The sequence below is a fragment of the Lytechinus variegatus genome, chromosome 2 (genome assembly GCF_018143015.1).
Source record: "Lytechinus variegatus isolate NC3 chromosome 2, Lvar_3.0, whole genome shotgun sequence".
NCBI lineage: Eukaryota > Metazoa > Echinodermata > Echinoidea > Temnopleuroida > Toxopneustidae > Lytechinus > Lytechinus variegatus.
Window position 1 is genome coordinate 47,811,601 of NC_054741.1, and position 22,367 is coordinate 47,833,967.

At 34.6% G+C, this 22,367-nt stretch overlaps 1 protein-coding gene across 4 annotated transcripts in view; it reads left to right on the plus strand.

The window, feature by feature from the left end:
- The window catches only part of LOC121408207 (copper-transporting ATPase 1-like), a 55,492-nt gene extending 37,500 nt beyond the window's left edge, over nt 1-17,992 (plus strand). For all 4 annotated transcript variants that reach the window (XM_041599588.1, XM_041599589.1, XM_041599591.1 and 1 more), the window contains 7 exons: nt 3,229-3,385; nt 3,958-4,116; nt 4,514-4,656; nt 13,961-14,164; nt 14,727-14,844; nt 15,936-16,038; nt 17,395-17,992. In XM_041599588.1, coding sequence (XP_041455522.1) covers nt 3,229-3,385; nt 3,958-4,116; nt 4,514-4,656; nt 13,961-14,164; nt 14,727-14,844; nt 15,936-16,038; nt 17,395-17,437 — 927 coding nt within the window. In that variant the 3' untranslated portion in view covers nt 17,438-17,992. The remainder of the gene's footprint in view (nt 1-3,228; nt 3,386-3,957; nt 4,117-4,513; nt 4,657-13,960; nt 14,165-14,726; nt 14,845-15,935; nt 16,039-17,394) is intronic.
- Nucleotides 17,993-22,367: the final 4,375 nt, after the last annotated feature.

Below are 22,367 nucleotides of genomic sequence, written 5' to 3' on the forward strand. Positions count from 1 at the left end.
GCGGCTGTTTGGATTTAGGTGCCCAAATTATGTCAATTTCAAGAAATGCTTTTTACGATCATTCGTTTTTCAAATTTTTTTTATGAACATTCATTAGAATTTAGGGCCTATATTTCCTTTTAAAAATATTCATAAGTTTCCTCCCCAATATACCCGGTATTAAAATTCTGCAAATCGAAAAAAAGGTGTTTTTTGTGTGGCCAATGTTGTAATTCGAATTGTGACAGAATTCCATTTTCTTCTCTTTTGACAATAAAATTATAATGTTGCTGTAATCAAATGCATTTTATTTTTTTTATTTTGGATTTGGAAACAAATGTATTGAATAATCACATTTTAATGGTTCGCTACCTAAAAAGATATTTTATACGGTTTCATTTGTTGCTGAATGTCCCATACGGCGGATCCGGATATGAGAAGGGGTTCAAACTAATGACTTCCCAACTAACAAAATTGATATATTTTGATGTTCTAAAAACTATTCAAGTTGGCTTTTTTGACGTTTAGTGAAAACATCTTATGGACGTCAAAATGTGGTAAGTTTTAGACGGTTTAAACACCTTTTTTAAACGTTAGAATACCCCCCCAAAAAAAAAAAAAACCTTTATAAACCTTTCGGAAGTTCGATGAGATGATGATGATTGATGGTGATGATGATAATTACAATGAAGGTAACAATGTCGCACAATGAAGATCAGATTAATGGTCGTAATGACAAGAATGATGTGAAATCATTTTAACAAGCTTTCTGCCTTTTTATTGCATCCCCGATTTCCTATCAATTATCTTTCAATTTGTATAAATAATTATGTGCCAACAAATAATATCACTTTTGTTTTAATTTATTAAAATTTTGTCAGATGATTATTTTATCACCCAGTACTTTTAATGAATTTGAAATAAATGCTGAATTGATATTGACAACTCATTGTAGCATGAATGATCGGCATTACGCAATAAAAAAGATGGTTCATTGAGGGCAGAAATTCTGTCAAAGGATGCATAAACGATACAAGACTCAAAATTATTTTTAAAAAAGACACATCACGCGAGACTTTGTACCTTTTATTATTTTCTTCTCCATAATTTCATTCAAGGATTTCATCATGAAATCGTTATTAAAAAAAAAGACACATCACGCGAGTCATTTTTTCCTTTTATTATTTTCTTTTCCATAATCTCACCACAGAATATGTCTAAAATATAACACAACAACAATCAATCAAAACGTTCACAACCTAATAATAATAAAAAGTAATAACAATAATTCTTATCAAGCGCTTTTTCAAAGGTTGAAAAGTGCTATACATCAGACATTAAAAATAAATTGATTAGATGTAACTACGTTATTTTGATATTGTTCCAATTTTCAATCAAATTTATTTGTTTATTCTATACATTATATTTCATTACTTAGTTTTAGTTCTTTCATTCGAGTTTATCTATTTCAATTTTATGATAATCAATTCTGCCCGAGACTCCCCGTAATGTTACCATGTCATTAATTTGCGTTCAAACAGTCACATCGTTTGTAAACCCGAGAAAATTTCCTTTTCTTTTATTTGAAAATTTGTTCCTTCATTAGCACCGTAACGTCTCAACAGTGGACATGCGAATTGTCTTCACAACTGCGCAGAATTGGTGCACAAAACTCGATGTTTCTGTCTTTTATTTACTAGTATTTCATCAAATATCAGAGATGTTTGTCATTTAAAGGCATTTTCAAGTCATATTTTGAAATTATGCAATTGATTTCGATATTGCTTAGAGTAACGTCCCAACAGACCGGCGTATCGAAGATTGCGCTTGCGACTGAGCTTGGCAGCGCAAACTAGTGCTTCAGTCACCTCCGAGTTTTTTCTGTGATCGACTTTATGCATAAAAACAACGGAAATCATCCTTATTTATTCATTTTTATGCATGTCCACTCGGGAAGAGTAACGTCTCAACATTTTTAGAAATCAGGTGATATTGTGAAATTGACATGCCAGCTTATCTTTTCCTTATCTGAACCAGTTTACCAATGTGTTAGCCCATCTAAAACACATGAAAAATCAAGCCTAGCGAGTACTTTATTTTTCGACCCTTGTCCAAGTCTTAACCGGAATGGCCCATATATAAGATCAATAATGAAGCTACCCTGTTTAAAAACTCAAATAAATAGGTACATTAGATAGATGGATGGATGGATGGATAGATAGCATAGACAAATGGACGGACGGACGGACAGATAAATAGATAGATAGAATAGACAGACGGACGGATGGATGGTAGATAGACAGACAGACAGACAGACAGATAGATAGATAGATAGATAAAATAAATCATTTTACTGTTAGTACATAATTCATATGGATTACCTTAAAAATCAGAAGAAGTATTTGTAGATCAGTAGATGAGTCATCAGATTTAATGTCAAGGTTAGATATTCAAATGATCAATAACCTTTACATACAAGTGAATTTGCCTTGGTCAAACCTATAGATAGATAGATAGATAGATGGATATATAGGTAGATGGACAGATTAATAGGTAGATAGATTGATAAATAAGTGGTATTTATTTCCTTTAACCACAACATGCTCTATTTGACCTAGGTGTAGTATATAGACTATAAGCAGCGTAGTATGATTTTCAAATTCCAAAATCATAAATCAAATACATTGCAATGCAATCACAATCACTGCACACAGAAATATTATGCATTGGACTGCACACAAATATTTACCTCAACTATTTCAGAGATTTTATGGCCATATGAGTGAAAATGATTCTGGAAAGCAATCTTTTCCATTATACCCTTCCTAAATACAATGGCCCGTATTCTGAAGTCAAATTTAACTTAGACCATGATCTAACTCTGTGCTAAAATTATGGGAAGCCAAAAGTGTCAAAATTTGTATTACATTGTATGTTTCTTATGTTCACTGTGCTCTTTCCTGATTCATCGATGGTGAAGACAATCTTATATTTACACTTCCTAGACAGCTATGAATGATTTCAGAGCCAAATGAGCTGAAATATGATATCTCTAATGTTAGTGATTTATGTAACAATTGGCTATCCATACTTAAACCACAACTTTAAACTTGAGTTTAAGATATACCCGACTTCAGAATATGGGCCAATGAAAATGGGAAGCTAGCTCACAGTGATCGTTTACATTTTTTTCAAACCAGGATTTCCCCTTTAATATTAAAATCTGTCAATCCCTCTTTATGTGAACAGATGTTACAGGCAGACCAGGTTGGTCGATGCTCAGACTTCAACGCCGAGCCAGGCTACGGACTCCGCTGCACTGTCAGTCATATCACAGCCATGTTGAAAAATTTTCCCACGATGCAATTGCTTGCCAACAAAAATGAAGAAATTGAGAAATGCGAAGGTGAGATAGTTGGCTGACTGCCAGCAGAAGTGGATTTATCTCACGTTGATTGCTTTATTCTTACCAGTGGGATGATGTCAATGATCAATGGTGATATGAAAGACTAATTAAATTTCCATACCATTATATCTTGAAAATTGGTGTGACAAAAATCATAGTAGAGCCAAACTAATTTTTTATTAGGAAACACTTGATACAAATAGGAAGTGATATTCAACAACAGTTATTTTAAACTACGGGAAGTTCCTGCATCTGATTGTCTGGAAGCAGACTAAACATTTAAATATTTGGTAAATCTCTTCATAAAATGCTCTCTGTATAGAAAGAATACCCACCTTTGATGATGACCACGACTTTTATTTCCCTTGAAAATATTATCCATTTTGAAACATGTAATATACTAACCTTTTCTTAAATGCCACCTTTATAACTAACAGTATTTATCATTTACCGAAGCTTTAGCCAGAGTTTAAGATTCAGGAGAGAGTGTTCAATTTGAAATGTGATTTCATTATGTCTGGTGTCTTGTTTACACTTTGTATATTGGTTTTGTGCATTTTGAACAATTCCAGATATCCAGAAAGCTTCAATTCAAAAGAATGAATTCACAGTACTTATTGGAAACAGGGAATGGATGAAAAAGAATGACTTAATGGTCACAGACGATATGAATGATGCATTAGGTCATAACGAAGCTCAGGGACATACTGCAGTATTAGTAGCTGTAGATGGTAAGTATTGTTACGCTGTTGCCAATTTGCTTTGAAAGGGTTTTCTTTTATTCATTGTATTGCCAATTTAAGGATTATTGTTTTTTATTGAAAAAAATAGTTTTCCGCTTTGAATAAACAAGTATAGATGCAGTAAATCTTAGCACAATTGTTTACTTTTTTAAACAGTTATATGTGTTGTGAGTGCTATTTAATAGGGTTCTGCACTTCCGCATCAAATTTAAAGTTATTGGACAAATACTACTTAAAATAATAAGGATGCAAATTATGAGCAAATGAAAATAAAATATTGACCGAACACCGACACCAAATGGTCACCTCCGAACTTGGGATCAGCCATGGTCAGTATAACAAATACCATTGAATCAATGACAATATACTTCTTTTTATAATTTAGATCAAATCGTTGGGATGATCGCAATCGCTGACACTGTCAAGCCAGAAGCCCAACAAGCCATACAAACATTGAAAGATCTAGGTCTTGATGTAGTACTACTCACAGGTGATAACAGGGTTACTGCTAATGCTATTGCTAAACAGGTAATATTCTTCACTTCTTAATGTAATCTACATGTATTTATTTTCAAATATCCTCCCTCTTTTATTGTCTCACCCACCAGAGGTGAAGGCGAGACTTAGGGTCGTCCATTGTCTGTCCGTCACAAACCTGTAATGACACATAACTCCAGAACCTTAAGTCGCTTTCCAACCAAACTTGGATGGTGGATGGACTTAAGGGACCTGCATGTTATGCTGCAATCTGAGGTCACATGGTGAGGTCAAAGGTCATTTTCAGGTCAACGTTAAAGTTTACATGCAAGATCTCGACACCTAACTCCACAACCATAAGTCGCTTTTCATTCAAACTTGGATGGTAGATGGACTTGGGGGACCTGCATGTTATGCTGCAGTCTGACGTCATATGGTAAGGTCAAAGGTCATTTTCAGGTCAACGTTAAAGTTTACATGCAAGACTCTCTCTTATGACACCTAACTCCGCAGCCGTATGTCGCTTTTCAACCAAACTTGGATGGTAGATGGACTTGGGGGACCTGCATCATATGCTGCAGTTGGAGGTCACATGGTAAGGTCATTTTCAGGTCAACGTTAAAGTTTACATGCAAGACTCTTAATTCCGAGACTGTAAGTCGCTTTTCAACCAAACTTGGATGGTAGATGGACTTGGGGGACCTGCATGTTATGCTGCTGTCAAAGGTCAAATGGTAAGGTCAAAGGTCATTTCAGGTCAGCATTAAAGTTTACATGCAAGACTCTCTTATGACACCTAACTCCGCAACCGTAAGTTACTTTTCAACAAAACTTGGATGGTAGATGTACTTAGGCGACCTGCATGTTATGCTGCAGTCTGACGTCATATGGTAAGGTCAAAGGTCATTTTCAGGTCAACGTTAAAGTTTACATGCAAGACTCTCTTATGACACCTAACTCCGCAGCCGTATGTCGCTTTTCAACCAAACTTGGATGGTAGATGGACTTGGGGGACCTGCATCATATGCTGCAGTTGGAGGTCACATGGTAAGGTCATTTTCAGGTCAACGTTAAAGTTTACATGCAAGACTCTTAATTCCGAGACTGTAAGTCGCTTTTCAACCAAACTTGGATGGTAGATGGACTTGGGGGACCTGCATGTTATGCTGCTGTCAGAGGTCACATGGTAAGGTCAAAGGTCATTTCAGGTCAGCATTAAAGTTTACATGCAAGACTCTCTTATGACACCTAACTCCGCAACCGTAAGTTACTTTTCAACAAAACTTGGATGGTAGATGTACTTAGGCGACCTGCATGTTATGCTGCAGTCTGACGTCATATGGTAAGGTCAAAGGTCATTTTCAGGTCAACGTTAAAGTTTACATGCAAGACTCTCTTATGACACCTAACTCCGCAGCCGTATGTCGCTTTTCAACCAAACTTGGATGGTAGATGGACTTGGGGGACCTGCATCATATGCTGCAGTCGGAGGTCACTTGGTAAGGTCATTTTCAGGTCAACGTTAAAGTTTACATGCAAGACTCTTAATTCCGAGACTGTAAGTCGCTTTTCAACCAAACTTGGATGGTAGATGGACTTGGGGGACCTGCATGTTATGCTGCTGTCAGAGGTCACATGGTAAGGTCAAAGGTCATTTCAGGTCAGTATTAACCCGTTGCCAACGGGAGCCGGATATATACGGTTCCCTAAAACTTATTCATGTACGGGAGCCGTATATAGTCGGTTCCGCAAAGGCTATTACTCGCATCCATTTGCAGGCTTTAAAAATACAATTTCATACTATGTTTCTGCCTTTTCTGTGTTATAATTACAATGTCCATTAATTAAACTACACATTCCAGAAAGTCATACGTTTTTACCTTTTGTTTCTATAGTTTATAAAGCATTATAAAACGAGTTATGCTTCGAAGAGAGTCCAATATTGGCGTACAGTGGGCATTGCCGCGATGGAAGCTTGATTTCAACGATTTTCAGTTTCGCAGAACCACGTATATACCGTAATCAATAAAAGTGAGGGAAAACAATGAGAGCAGCGAAATGCAACCCAAAACGCACGCAGAGCTGCGTGCGTGCGCTGATATGATCAACGATAGATCGAAAACGATCGATACTTTATAAGATTGCTTGTGAGGTTTCAAAAAGTCCGGGGTTCGATCCCGGCCACGGCACCTATGCCCGTGAGCAAGGCATTTAATTTACAATGCTCTTTTATCCTGCTTTTCAAAGAAATGAAAATGCTATATGCATTACTGCTAACTAGGTGTGCACTTCTTTTTTAAAAAAAATGGCGCCGTTGATAAAATATAGGAAGAAGAAAAATCAGGGTTTCAGTTTATAACACATCGATTTTTGTTTTCTTCTTTCATTTAGGTGCATTATTTTGCCTCTTGAAAATGGCTGTCATAATATTCAACTTCATGAACTGATCAAGCTAGATCAAACTAGAAAAGAGTACACGACTTTAAGTTGATATCGATTTCTATAATCCTAAACAAAAAGTGTATACAGCTGGCTATTGAGAATACCTCGGATCGTACGTACACTCTATTTTGTTCTAACGATACGGATGTGGTAAATGATGGAGGCATGGCCCCCTTTCCTTTGAAAATCACAAAAGGGCATCCAGCGAAGGTCGATAAAGTTGCCACTTACTAACAATGTAAAAGAGTGACTTGAAAGGGAAGGATGTACGGATGAATTCACACTTTGTCAGTTTGGTTTAACACCAAAGAGTGATAAACGCCGTGACATAGGCATAATCATGCTAATGAAGACTAATATGTGTTATTTACGATGTACAAAGTATATGAAGCATGTTTTATCCATATCAGTAATCTCATATGAATTTTCGAAAAAAATCTAAGGTTTCCCCAATTGATTTTATTCTGATTGAGTATGTTATCGTGATTTGGTTTGACCTGCATATAAAAAAAAATGTGATGCGATAGGAATCCAGAGCATGGAGTAAATATGCATTCCATGGATATATTATTCGAGAAGATAGAGGGAATGAAAAGCAGAATATATTAAAATAAAATATTTATGTTTATGTCTGCAAACAGGCCTATAATGCTTTTCACGGAACAAATGATGTAAGCCGGGTAATGAATAAGTAGAGCGCCTTGATCACAATGTTAAGTGGATATTATATGAATTATTAATCATTATCATCATGCGGCTCGTTTAATTTTTTTTAATTGCTTGTTAGAAGGGTGCGAGAAAAACGGCATAAAGCATATTGTGATTTCATATACGTCCATTCAGTTATTTGTTTCATTTTTGGCCGTACTCCATAGAATATAACAGACGTTCAACTTTGATAAAGATAAATATGAGATAAAGCAATCAGTACATGAATTGATTAATAAAGACAATTAATTAATTAATTAGAGATAATATAGATCACTTAATATGAGCTGGAATATGATATTTAGGCAGGCGAGAATTGCCTTTCTATGTATCTCTTTTGAAGCACGCTCTTCCTCTTACAGTTCTCTAATTAACTCGTTATATTTGTATTTTCATCGGAGCTCTTATGGATTGTTGGCTACAGGGAAAAAGGAAGTGGAGAAATAAAACATAAGAATTATTTTAATACATCGAAATTCTGTAAAGGTGAATGTACCAGGTGAGAAATTATATACACTTACGACATTTTAGAATTATACTTTGGCAATGCAGGTTATTATTTTCAGAGTCCTTTTTCATCTTGACGAAATTGGATATTAAAACAAACTGAACGCAGGAAATAATAATTTCCGAACGGAAAGTTCCTAAAATGTTAATCAAATCATATATTGTCCGAAAATTTGACAGTGAGTGTGGCGAAACAAATGGGGGGGGGGGTTAAATGATGGAATATAATTTATATGCACTAGAATAAAAAAAGGGTATAAAATAGTAATGGTGTAACTTGGGTTGCGATTTCATTGCTGACCTCTATTTCTCCCCCCCCCCCTTTGCTTGTCAGAAAAAAGTAAAGAAAAAGTAGCGCATTTATAGTCCCCTCCACCAAGAATTCCTTGGTTCACCGCCGATCTCTGACAACTAGAATACCAGCAAAACCGAAAATGTCTTTCTGGTCACACTCATTTTTTCCATTTTAAATTGACCAACATATACTTAAGTTATTTTTTCTTGCATTTTCCATGAATTACTAATCATTTGTTGATCATTAAATCCTTTGCACATACATGTCAAGAAAATAACCACACACGTTCTAAACTAGTGAAATAAACTGAGAATTGAGTAAGTTCACAATAAATAAAACGGTTTGCAGGGACTTATTGTATATTCTTGGATAATGAAAGAAAGGCAGAATGTCTTGTTTTTAATACAATTTTAATTACTAGAATCATTTGATACATAATATTCATTTTTTTACACAAATACATGGCAACGTCTCCGTTGGATTTTAAATTAAGGAAATAATTTGGAGGTTTTTGTTGAACATTTCTCGACGACGTATAAAATCTAGAAATCATTTGAAATTGATTATGGGCCGAATATGCCGGGCACCTATCCTAATGTAGGTTCTATTTTTTAGTATGGGTTGGGCTTGGAGGGCCGGGTTTGGACATATTTCTGTGATGACGAGAATATACTCAGAAGGGAAAAAATAGAGAGAGGGCCGGGGGGCACGGAACTGGAGATGAAGAAGAGAGAGAGAGCATAACCCACTTGTCTGCGCAGTGTTGTAGTACATTTTTTTCGATTAAAAGCGCCTCGTATGAAATTGAACCCTCTCCCCCTGCGTAAGCTACTGATTGAATAGAAGGGAAAAAAGTAAAGGGAAAATAGAGGAGAGAGAGAATATAAGTAGAGGTTGACTAGAGGTAAGGGGATTAGAGAGAGTAGAGGGGGTGGCATTCATGACAATAACAATAATATTTTTCAATCGAATTAAACTAATTTTTTTTATTCTTTACATGTAAAATATTCAAATGTTTACATAATATCAATGATAACAATTATAAACATTACTATCAACACTAACAATGATAATAACAAATAATAAAAGAAAATATAACAATCGGATAATAAAAAAATAATAATAATATTGATAATAATAACAACAACAATGGTTAAGATTATGAATATAATAATGATAAGACAAAGAAAAAGATAAAATCAAAAAGCAGACGAAACAGAAAAAAGATGAAGGGAGAAGATAATGGTGATCATGGGGGATGGGGTGGGCTAACTTAAGTAATTGGATGATAAATGATAAATAATCTTCATAATAATTGTCGTATACCACCTTGCAAATTTTAATCGAGAAGATTATGATTTCTTGTTCAGAAAGTATTACTTGTATGCATATAACGATATTTTGAAGATTCATGTTTTGGGGGGCATACTTTTAAAAGGAAATATCATATTCATTTTTTTTCATTTTGCATGAAGAGAAAAACAGAGAGAACAAAATTAAGCAAAATAGGACGACGGGAGTAAAAGAATGAGAATAGGTATAAAGAGAAAATAAGACGACGAAGAAAAAAGGCGAAAAAAAGAAGCACAAGCAAATTCATAACAAGAATAAATAGAAGGGAAAAAGAAAGAGAAAACTTAGGAGATGGAGGTGTAGGATTACACAATTATCAGTGAAGAAGAAGGAGGAGAAAATGAAAAGGGAGCATTATAAAAAAGGAAGAAAAAACAAGGAGGATTTCATTTGCAAGAGGAAACAAAGCAAGACTATATCAAGGGAGAAGGGGGGGTCTATAAATAGGAAGTATAAGAACAAAAAGATGAGACAGAGATCGAACAAAAGAAGAAAGGAAATGAGGATGATAAGATAAGAAGAATATCGAAAAAAAGAATATGAGAAGAAAAGAAATGAGAATAATAATTTTGATAATAATAAGAAGATCGAAAAAGAAGAAAAGGAAGAAGAAAGGAAGGGAGAATATTATGATAATAGTAACATTATGAGAATATTATGATAATATCGAAAAAGAAGAAGTCCAAGAAAAATTTCAAAACCCACATCACAAACAATACATTCTCAAAGAAGTCACTCTGTACGGACATAATTATAGCACTGGAGCGACAGGTGAGCTCTGAAGTCCGTGCAGCCAAAACAGGAAATGAACTACGCATGCGCGAAAACTATCGATCGTTCAATTCACTCATCGTGGATCGCACACACGCTTTTGTAATCAACGATCCAGCTCGCACGCACGGAACAATGGAGCTGTTCGAACTTGACATGGCCGGCTGATTAATCTCGTTTGGGGTGTTAGAACCTATTCTACTATGCCGTCGCGAACGGGTTAAAGTTTACATGCAAGACTCTCTTATGACACCTAACTCCGCAACCGTAAGTTACTTATCAACAAAACTTGGATGGTAGATGTACTTAGGCGACCTGCATGTTATGCTGCAGTCGGAGGTCACATGGTAAGGTCAAAGGTCATTTTCAGGTCAACATTAAAGTTTACGTGCAAGGCTCTTATGACAAGTGTTATTCCATCCCAGACATTTCACAATGAAGTTTTGATGTAATTCTCTTGCGTGCCCTCGCAAATCATGATATTTCTGGTTATTTTCATTAGTGGGCGAGACACAAAATTGCTTTTGCCTTGTATTTCCTTTTTTTCCCACTTTCTATAATGTTTTGTCCTGTGTGTTTTGTCTTTGTTATTTCTCTACCTTGCATTTGCTATCTGCTATTATTATGTTTTTCAAAATGTTTTTCTGTCTATATTTTTTTCATTTTTAATCATTTTCTTGTTCTTCCTGTTTTTGTTCTACTTTTCAAAATGATATGCACAAGATATCTTGTGCTTATCATTTTCACATCATCATCATCGTCATCATATTATTATTATTTTGTTGCTATCAATATTATTATTATTAACATTATTATTATTATCATCATTATTATTATTATTATCATTATTGTCATTATTGTTATTATTATTATCATTATTATTATTCGTAATGGTTGTTGTTGATAATATATAGTGCTTATGCTTCTTAAATTCATTCTCAGCCAATAGCATACTTTTCCACACACTTTTCCTTGTTCATGCTAGCATTACTCAAAAACCAAACAACCTTTTTTCGGGTCAAAGTCTAGGCCTTGAAAGGTGAGGGCCGGGCAGTCATAGTGGTGTGAATTTTGGAATAGGGGTAACAATAGCAACACTTTAGCGAAGCTTTAGCAAAGAGTGATTTCCGAGCAGCCTGGCGCTAGGCTTTAATACTACAACTGCTGGCCACCTGGTGGTTTTCTCGGGACACTGAGGTGTGACCGTCTGTTTTGTTTATTTTACAAAGTTGTCCTGCCAATGGGGGTTGTATTCTTTTGGAATTGATTGCTTTTGCATCAATTGTTCTGTTAACAAATGAAATCAAATAGATTGTTGGTTATGTCAGGAAGTTCCCATGATATTATTAATTGAGGAAGGCTACATGTATATTTATGTAAAGTTGTAGAGAAAATGATATATTGTATGTTCTGTGATTGGATGATTCTGTTGTTAGTTAAAGATATAAAGTATTTTTGTTAAATGTAGTAAAAAAAAGTACTATTATAATTATCATTGTTATCATTATCATTATTATTTATTCATATCATCATTATTATTATCATTATTATTACTATTATTATTAGTAGTAGTATTAGTATTATTATTATTATTATTATTATTAGTAGTAGTAGTAGTAGATGTAGTAGTAGTAGTAGTAGAAGTAGTAGTAGTAGTAGCAATAGTAGTAGTAGTAGTAGTAGTAGTAGTAGTAGAAGTAGTAGTAGTAGTTGTAGTAGTAGTAGTAGTAGTAGTAGTAGTAGTAGTAGTAGTAGTAGTAGTAGTAGTAGTAGTAGTAGTACTTGTAGTACCTGTAGTGATATAAATAGCAGTAGCAGGGGCAGAAGCAACATTAATAGTAGTATTAGAAGGAGAAAAAAGAAGAAGCAGCATCAGAAATACTTTTAATAGCAATAATAAGTGTATTACCATCATTCTTATATTTTCATTCCCTTCCCCATCCTCTACCTCTTATTCTCATTCTCATTAAGACCGCTAGTAGAAGTAGTAATGATAGTTGTAGTAGAGAAGGCAACAATAATAGTTATAACAGCAATAATATGAATATTTTGTATCATTAAAGGACAAGTCCACCCCAACAAAACTTGATTTGAATAAAAAGAGAAAAATTCAACAAGCATAAAAATTTCATCAAAATCGGATGTAAAATAAGAAAGTTATGGCATTTTAAAGTTTCGCTTATTTTCAAGAAAATAGTTATATGAACGAGCCAGTTACATCCAAATGAGAGAGTTGATGACATCACTTACTATTTCTTTTGTATTTTATTATATGAAATATGAAATATTTTTATTTTCTCGTCATTTTCATGTGAAATAAAGTTTCATTCCTCCCTGAACACGTGGAATTCCATCATGTTAACATTTTGTGCTTCAGGCAAGGAGGTCCTAATTGTCAAATTCGTAAAAATTGAAATATTGTATAATTCAAACAATAAAAAAACAAAAGGTATAGTAAGTGAGTGACATCATCGAGTCTCTCATTCGGATGTAACTGGCTCGTTCATATAACTATTTTGTTGGAAATAAGAAAAACTTTGAAATGTCATAACTTTCTTATTTTACATCTGATTTGGATGTAATTTTCAGCATTGTGCTTGTCTGATTTTTCTCTATTGATTCAAATCAACATTTTTCTGAGGTGGACTTGACCTTTAACCATATAAGACATCTGAGCAGGGCAACTTTTATACATTATTGCTTGCTTGTGACTGATCAAAATTTATGGTCGATCAATAAGTTTCCAATTGTTTATCCACGGACCCAGTTTATTGCCCGCTCAGGAAAGTCAATGAGAAAATGCGTGGAATTGTACCGGGCAATAAGGTAGAGCTAACATCCGGGTAATCTACGTGCTTTTGTACGCGTCCTTGAACTGCGCATTTCAATTACGTTGCAATGGTAAAGTTCAGAGGCCCAGTCTGCTGAACATGACAAAATAGATTCCCATTCTTAATATCTAAAATATCTAAATTTGAATGATTTTTGCTCTAGATGTCTAATTTGTTTAATAATAGCAATATAATAATGGCGACATGTATCGCCCTCACTAAATTGACATCAATCAATATAAATCTAGTTTGGGTGATATATGTCGTATTGCCCCGAGGCCAGTCAATATTGCTTTATTATCATTTATTATGATCATCATTTTTTTTTTTAAAGTAGTAGTAATGTTATTGGTTGTAGAAGCATCAGCAGTAATGATGTGGAAGTATGAATGTACCACATGCATTTGTTGTGTAGTCTATGACGCGGGTTCTTTAATTCCCCTCACAGGTTGGAATATCCCAGGTCTTTGCGGAGGTTCTCCCCCATAATAAGGTTGAAAAGATCACTGAACTGCAGGAGAAAGGTCAGCGTGTTGCCATGGTAGGAGATGGGGTCAATGATAGCCCCGCCCTGGTGAAGGCTGATGTAGGCATCGCCATAGGAACAGGGACGGATGTGGCTGTAGAAGCCGGAGACATTGTTCTTATTAAGGTATGTCATTGAACGGTAGCGGTGTTTTGTCGTGAAGGGGGGGGGGGGGTGGGCAGAGGGGGATGGAGCCCTCACCAAATAAATCATTTTACTGTTAGACATACATTATTCCAATGGATTATCTTAAAAATCAGTAATTGTAGATAAGTATATCAAAGCCCCTTTATATACAAGTGAATTTGCCTTGGTCAAATCTATAGATAGATAGATAGATAGATAGATTGTTAGATAGGTAGATGGACAGATTAATAGGTAGATAGATAAATAAGTGGTATTTATTTCCTTCAAGATATTCATCCACAACATGCTCTATTTGACCTAGGTGTACTATATAGACTAGAAGTGAATTTGCCTAGGTCAAATCTCTTTAGACCACCAAAATCTGTTCTGCAAAATTCTACTTAAAACATGCACATAACACATTTTTCATACGCTGGTCTGGAAAATTGCTTTGACCTTTGCGATAAATCAACTTCAGAGAATTCGTCTTTACACAGCCTCGACTGTCATTTATACAAGATATTGAACAATGTATTGATATTCATTTACTTTATTTATACAGAGTGATCTGATGGATGTTGCCGCGGCGATCGATCTTTCCAAACACACCGTCAGAAGGATCTACATCAACTTCTTCTTTGCCTGTATCTACAACTCAGTTGGAATTCCAATTGCAGCTGGTGAGTTGTTTTTTTACAGCTCATTATAATGCTTACTGATTACATATAAAAGCAGGGGTACCCACTCCCATGGACATAGCAAAAGTCAAATTCAAATTCTATACTACACTAGATTCAAGCTTAAATAATTTACCCTTTCTTTTTTTTGAAATGGTACTGCCAGAGGAAATAACAAGGTTCCATGTTCATTGTACAGGTGTCATCAATGTAGAAAATAAGTGAGGGGGACGGGAAATTTCACCCTCATGACACCCCTAATCTCCCTTTGATTTCCCCGTTGGAATGATTTGGGACGACCATCTTTTCTAAAGTTGCCCCACGATCTTTCACAAACAGTGTTCAAGATTATGTATGAAATGAATATTCTACATCTGGTAGAATAGTCATATTTGCTTCTACAGCATAATTATTGCTGCAGAAAAAACATAACCCTTTACATGAAAGAAATACCTCCCCAATTTCATCAATTGACTCAATGTGGTAAGAATAGCCCCCAAGACAAGAAAATTATTTCCTACCCTGGATGACATTGTATATTGGATATGTTTCCGGGCTGTAGATAGATCACAAGTTACAATGTTCAGATTCTGCTGTGACATGTATGTAGTTTGGCAATGCATTGTTTTGCATTTTTCCACACTCGACCCAGGTGAGGTGAGTGGCTACCTGGCATTCAATGCTCAATCACTTTTCGCTAAATCCAGAATATCAGCAGCGGGCCACCAGAAATGTAATACTTTACAGTCATGATTGCTGTATAAATGACCCAGTATCCTACGGTGTCTTCATTGCTATGTTGAATACTCAATGGCTTTCAAAAATTTTGACTTATCACTTTTGTTTATTTGACACACAACTGCTCAGAATTCTGTGACATCACAGAGTACTTAAATAATTAATATAGTAGCTGTGATATTGTAATGTCTGTCGTACTATTAATAATGAAAAAAAGAAAAGGGTAGATCTGCTAACTTCCTGCTTGATGAAAGAGAAAATGTTAACCTGATGCTTTCTGGAACTAGTAGGTCCCTGTCCAAAGCCTTTTGGAATTTGAGGATTTAGTAGTCAATTTGATGTCTGGTATTTTACAGGTGTCCTTGCTCCACTCAATATTTTCTTACGTCCATGGATGGCCTCAGCTGCTATGGCGATGTCTTCTGTTTCCGTGGTGACCTCATCCCTTGTGCTCAAACTGTAAGTATCTATATCTTCATAGTTTTCTGCCCCTTTACCACTGAAGATTTCATTTCAGATCTGGGGCCCAACTTGCAAAGACTTGCAATTGATCCGATCAATCTCAACTATAGAAAACCAGCAAAGTCAACATATAAAATGCATGCTTGCTCAAATTTGTTCTAGCCATGAATGTATATATCCATCAATTAAAGGGGAAGTTCACCCTGAAGAAAACTTTGTTGTAAAAATAGCAGAAAAAATAGTAAAAAATATTGGTGAAGGTTTGAGGAAAATCTGTTAAAGAGTAAGAAAGTTATTAGAGTTCAAAATTTGGGATTTGTGACGTCATAAACGAGCAGCTGCCCCATGTGGTATGTAATATAAAATGTATGAATTTCAAATTTTGTATGGTTCCTGATGACTTAATTTTGTTTTCTTTTCATGATCGGGTGTGAAATGATTTCTCTATTGATATACAAAAGTTACAGTGAAAACCATTTTCAATTTTCTGAGAAAATGACATTTCATTGATTTTTTACCATTCGCTATGTAGGAATGCTGCTCGCATATGACGTCACAAATCAAGTAATTGAAATTCTAATAACTTTTTAATTATTTGATGAATTTTTCTCAAACCTTCGGCAATATTTTTTATTATTTTTTCTGCTATTTTTACAATAAACTTTTTGTCAGGGTGAACTTCCCCTTTAATTGATTTCTTGACAGTTTGGTGTGCTCTCCTTTGTTTACAAAGGACATTTAGCACATTTCCTGTATAAAAAATTATGACACTGATGAATTTCCATAGAGTTACGATTGATTGGATCAATTGTAACCCTTTGTTAGACGAGGCCCTGGACCTTTTCCTTTATAGTATCTTGGCCTTCCAAATTGTGAATACCATGGCAACGATTGCAACAACCAGTTAAAAATTGAGGATTCCATGGAAGTAGGCTTTAGTAGCCACTGAATGGCAAAACACATTATAAACTTTTGTCAACATGGGACTGACCTCAGATTTTTTACTGCAAAGGACTGGCTCAAAGCAATTGGGAAAGTCGTCTCATTACAGCTTTCAGCTTGAAATAAAGATAATGCCAATGAAAATACCCCCAAAAAATGGAATTCGTAGATTGATATTTGGGGATTAATGGAAATTTAATTCATTTTCTTGGCATTGTGGCTTTGCTTGAACAGTTTAGAATCCAGTTTAGTTTAGTATAATGTTAACCTTGAACTAATTCTATTGCTGTAGTAGCCAAAGCCACGTTTCTGTTCACTGAAATAATGCAAATTAAGAAATAAGTGTGTAGAGGGTTTTCTGAAAGAAATGATTTAATTTTGCTATTTCTCTATCTCTTTTGTAATTTTCAGGTACAAAAAGCCAACGTACAATAGCACATCTGCTATGGTTTGAGATCATTAGTATTCTCTGCTACCACACAACACCCAACTCTACTACTAAAGTGCATTTGCGTGAAGCTAGTCATGCAGTTTTAAACTCTCTAAAACTAAAAAGTTCATTATGAAACATTGCATGCATTTTATTTTCCCTTGAAAGCTGTGCAGCATTAAGAATGATGATTTTTCCTCAAAGTTATAAACGTTTGAAATGTAATTTAATGCCATTTACATCAAGTGAGTCTGGACCATGTATTGAATTTTTGAAGTTCTTGATTGACCCTTTTAATACATACCTTCCTTTATTATCCAGATTAAATTCTCACAGATGAATGAAATTGGAATATTTTAGTTGGAACTCGTTATTAAAACTCTTTGGGCCCAGTGATGTTGAACTTTTCATGATGACTTGTTTACTTTAAATGGATTATTTTTTAACCAATTAAATTGCCTAGCTTTTGTAGATCTTAAGTTTGTATCCTCTCAGTCTTCTAGCAGGGGCCCGTTGCAGAAAGAGTTGCAATCAATCGCAACTTTTAAAATCATGCGCAACTTGATTTTCTACCAATCAACAGCACGCATTTGGGACTTGCAATTGATTTTTTGGCTTGCGTTTAAATGCAACTCTTTCTGCAACGGGCCCCAGATGGTCTGATCTTCAGATGGTCCAACATCATTATGGCTAAACCCACTTGGACTACTGAAATGTACCAATCACTTGGTCTAATAATCACTACGTAGGCTCTCTGTCAATTAGTCTGATGTCCAAATGATCTCATTCCACTCTTTGCATATTGTCTCATGAAAATTTGGTTCATAAACACTTTATAGACTAGGTGGTTTTAGGCCAAGTGGATATGAGAAGGATTAGTGATGTGGAAATTAGGCAGAATGATAAATTGCAACTACACCAAATGGTTAATAGATGAAGTGGTTGTACATTAGTCAGAATTAGACCATATGGGATGAGACCAAACAGAAAATATACAAATTTGATGTAGATTAAGTGGCAATTTTTGTTTCTCTAATGATCACTTTTAACCTGACTTTGGAAGGAATGAGAATTAAAGCTTCTTGCAGATTTCATGTGAGAAGCTTTCAAGACAGTTATTGAAGGAGGGATATAGATACGCATGTAAGAAGTATGTAAGATGTATATGAATTATTTATACAAACTGCAAGCAGAATATTCTTTTTGTCCATGTTTGAAAATAGAAGAAATGTCAATATATAAGTGTCATCCTAACGTGCAACCGCATGAAATTACATATATGTCGTAAATATGTATTCAGAACTATTTTTATTTGTCATTACTATGCATATCTAAGTTCAAAGAAACTTTGAATAAAAAATATATATTTATGAACTTATTTAACACAAACATTTAAAACTGGATTTGTATTGATAGTCAGTGTCTGAAAAGTCAAACAGTGTATACAGTAATCACATGTGTATGAAACATTTGGGTATACAAACAAAATTATAAATCACTTGGTAGTTAAATCCGCATACGGTACCTAAAATGAACGGCTATTGTAAGCTGAGTTCTAACTTGTTTTGATGCAAAAGCATACATTTTTTTATATCTATTGTTGAATCTTTAAGTTTGGAATAAAGAGCTAGCAAGAGTCATACATGTACTATCGCTTTCTTTTCCAAACTGATTGTATTCATTATCAGTACTTGGCTTTTTCTCAGAGTGATAATCATGCATTGTATGTATTGTACAATGACAAAAAATAGAGTCTGTTCCATTTCTTTCACCAATGGTGATCGTTTGCTTAATTTAACATCCTTAGGTATCACATTCAACGTATTATTATTACACAGTGATTGATTGCAAATCTGTTAGCTATGGCTGTTACCATTGAACTTATTAGATGTGTGTATTAAGGAGGCTCATTTGAATTCCTATATGATTTTCTGATGTATTATTTGCCATATTTTAGCAATTTTAGAAGTAGCCTTGTATGTATGTTTAATCTTGCCACAGTGACAGCTTGTAAATTTGAAGACAACACAGTTGGTAAAAGCTATGGCACAAATGTATGTTCATTTTGTAAATATGTCTTCCATTTTCGTTGTATCCATTCCACTATTATGTTTTGCTCAATGATGTTTGTGACGAATGTTAACTTGTTTGGAGACGAATACCACAAGAGGCTTATGGCAAGTGAAATAGAATCGGTTTCATGCGGCAGATCAGGGCCGCATATCACTAAGCTTAGTAATTGATTGTAGAACATTTTTTTTTGATTGATTGATTGCATTTTACCAAAATGTACTTTGGCTTTATATCAATCAGCTTAAAGATGATTGGTAACCAAGATAGCATTTCTACAAATGATATATGATTCTATACAGTACATAGTTTCAGCAATATTCATTTTGGAAGATTATTCTGGAATAATTTTTCCCCCAGTATGTGCTATCAGTCTTGTTAGTCTATGTTATATCATTGATCATGATACATGTGAATCACTTTTTTAAATTTATATAATAGTTTGTGTATACTTTATTTTCACAGTTTACACATCACCAGATTAATTTGCAGAAAAAAAATTTCAGAGCAAATGGGGGGGGGGGGAGGGGAGATGATAAGATGACACTTTGGAGGTTGTGGTTGTCAATATTAGAATTTATACAACTACTTGTGAGAGTATAAGAAAGTGTCATTCTACCTTCATAACTAATTGATAGATTATCAATAATAAGCATCTAGTTGATTGTTTCAGTGCATCTATTTTCATCCATTTCAGGGATAGAAACTCCTTCATTTCTTCCTTTGGGAAATAGTATAAACGACGTATTGCATTTCACTGAACCATTATTGGAAATGGTGTATTTTTAATGTCAACTTTGCAATGCGTATATGTATCTTTTGTATTGTCAAATTTTGGCATGATGTAAAAAAAGTCTGATGTTTTAGCAGCATATTATGTTTATTATTCAATATTAAATAATGCTCTGTTTGCATTGATTTTTGCTGCAGATTGCCTGGTCTCTGTTTCTTTAGCTTAGTCTTATATAAGGTAATCCATCAAGCTCAGATATGACCATATTATGGTTTCTGCATCATAAATTTAACCAAGGTTAATATTTTTTATTTTCATTATACTCATAAGGCATAATAATTTCCTATACTGACATTGAGTTTTTTCTGGAATGAATAAACTGCTATCATATGAAAAAACTTAACCACAAATATTTTTAATTAAAAAAAGAAGATGAAATTGAAACCATAAACCTGAATTTAATGTTATTAGCTATCAGAAATTGCATATAAATTTATATATATATATATATATATATATATATATATAAAAATGTGTGAAATTATACATGTACAACAGCTTTGGCAACTCTTTTATTTTAAATATTTTGTGACAGAAAAGGATGAAGAGAACAATGGTCCCCCAGGATGGGCCCCCAGCTTTGAACGCCGGTGCCTTAACCACTAGACCACAGAGACGGGTTAGTGGCTAGGGCGACCCCGATCTGATTGACCGTCAGATTGACAGATTTTCAACACTATACCAATTATAATTTCCTTTGTCGGGTGTAGGTGGGTTTTGAACAGTGACAAGCCACCATGCCTCAGCTGGATCAAAGCTATTGCTTTGATACAGTACACGTTTGTTCTCTTCATCCATTTCTGTCACAAATCTATATATTTCAGTTGGTATTTATTTCATTTCTATAAACAATGAGTACATATTTGCATCAAATATACACATCAAGTATACAGATAAATAATAAAGCGAATAAATCATACAAATATAACATAGATAGATACAATGATATAATTTGGCCAGTATGGTCATAGAAGAAATTAAATAGGAAGACTTAAAATAAAGCCAGTAATTGGTCATGGTCAAAATGTCCTTTAGATGAATTAGCTCAACTATATTTTGTTAGTTCCTTCATAAGTATTTAATCAAATTGAATATAGGTCTTGTGAGATGGTTATAGGATACACAGATTCTATGAAATGATATGTTAATAGTCTAGGTCAAAGGTCATGTGAGGGTATGATAAAATAAATGAAATACCCTCTAAATTTGAAGAATTATTCATCTTGTTTCATATTTTGTTAAGGTAAAATGTCTCGGTCATTTTAAGGGCGAAGTCATGTTGGATGAAGATCAAAGGAAAATGTATGCTGGTGTGAATACATGAATATTTTATAAAACCCTGTCCCTATTATTAGTAGTATTATTAGTTAATTCTGCGAGTTGCCCTTTTGATACGATACTTTAACACAGATTCCGCAACGATTTCACAACAATCTGAGTCAAATTAAATGTAATGCAGTCATCGGAGTCACCGTCTCTGAATAGAGCTGACTCCGAGATGACGTCATTCCGAGTCGATATGACACGGCCGAAATAAGATTATAGTAGCTTGCCTCTTCCAGCGATTGTTCACCCCCGAGTCACAACACAACTCTTGCAAGGGACGTACCCCTGCCCCTTGACGATTCACAACTGATCCCTGACAGGGGCGGATCCAGCTTTCGCCAATAGGGGGGGGGGGATGGGGGCCGAAAAATATTTCTAGCAACATTTTTCTCGATTGGCCGCCATAATTCCACTTTTTGTTGTTTCTTCAGGGGGAAGTCCTAACTAAAGACTGAAGTTTTAAGTATATGTTAGTTTTTATTGTTATAAACAAGATAAGATATCTCATGTGGTCTTCATATATAATGCGAGCGCGAAGCGCGAAAAAAATATTTTTTGATATTTTATGTCCTTAGAACTGAAGATTCTGAGCAGTTTTTATAATCATGAACAAAGATAAGTATCCAACTAAACAATGCGAGCGCGAAGCGCGAGCCGAAATTTTATTACAGTATCGTGTAAGGGACTCAATTAGGACTGTTTTTAGTGATTAATGAAGAGGATACAACTATCACTAATTAAATAATGAGAGTGATATTCCGACCT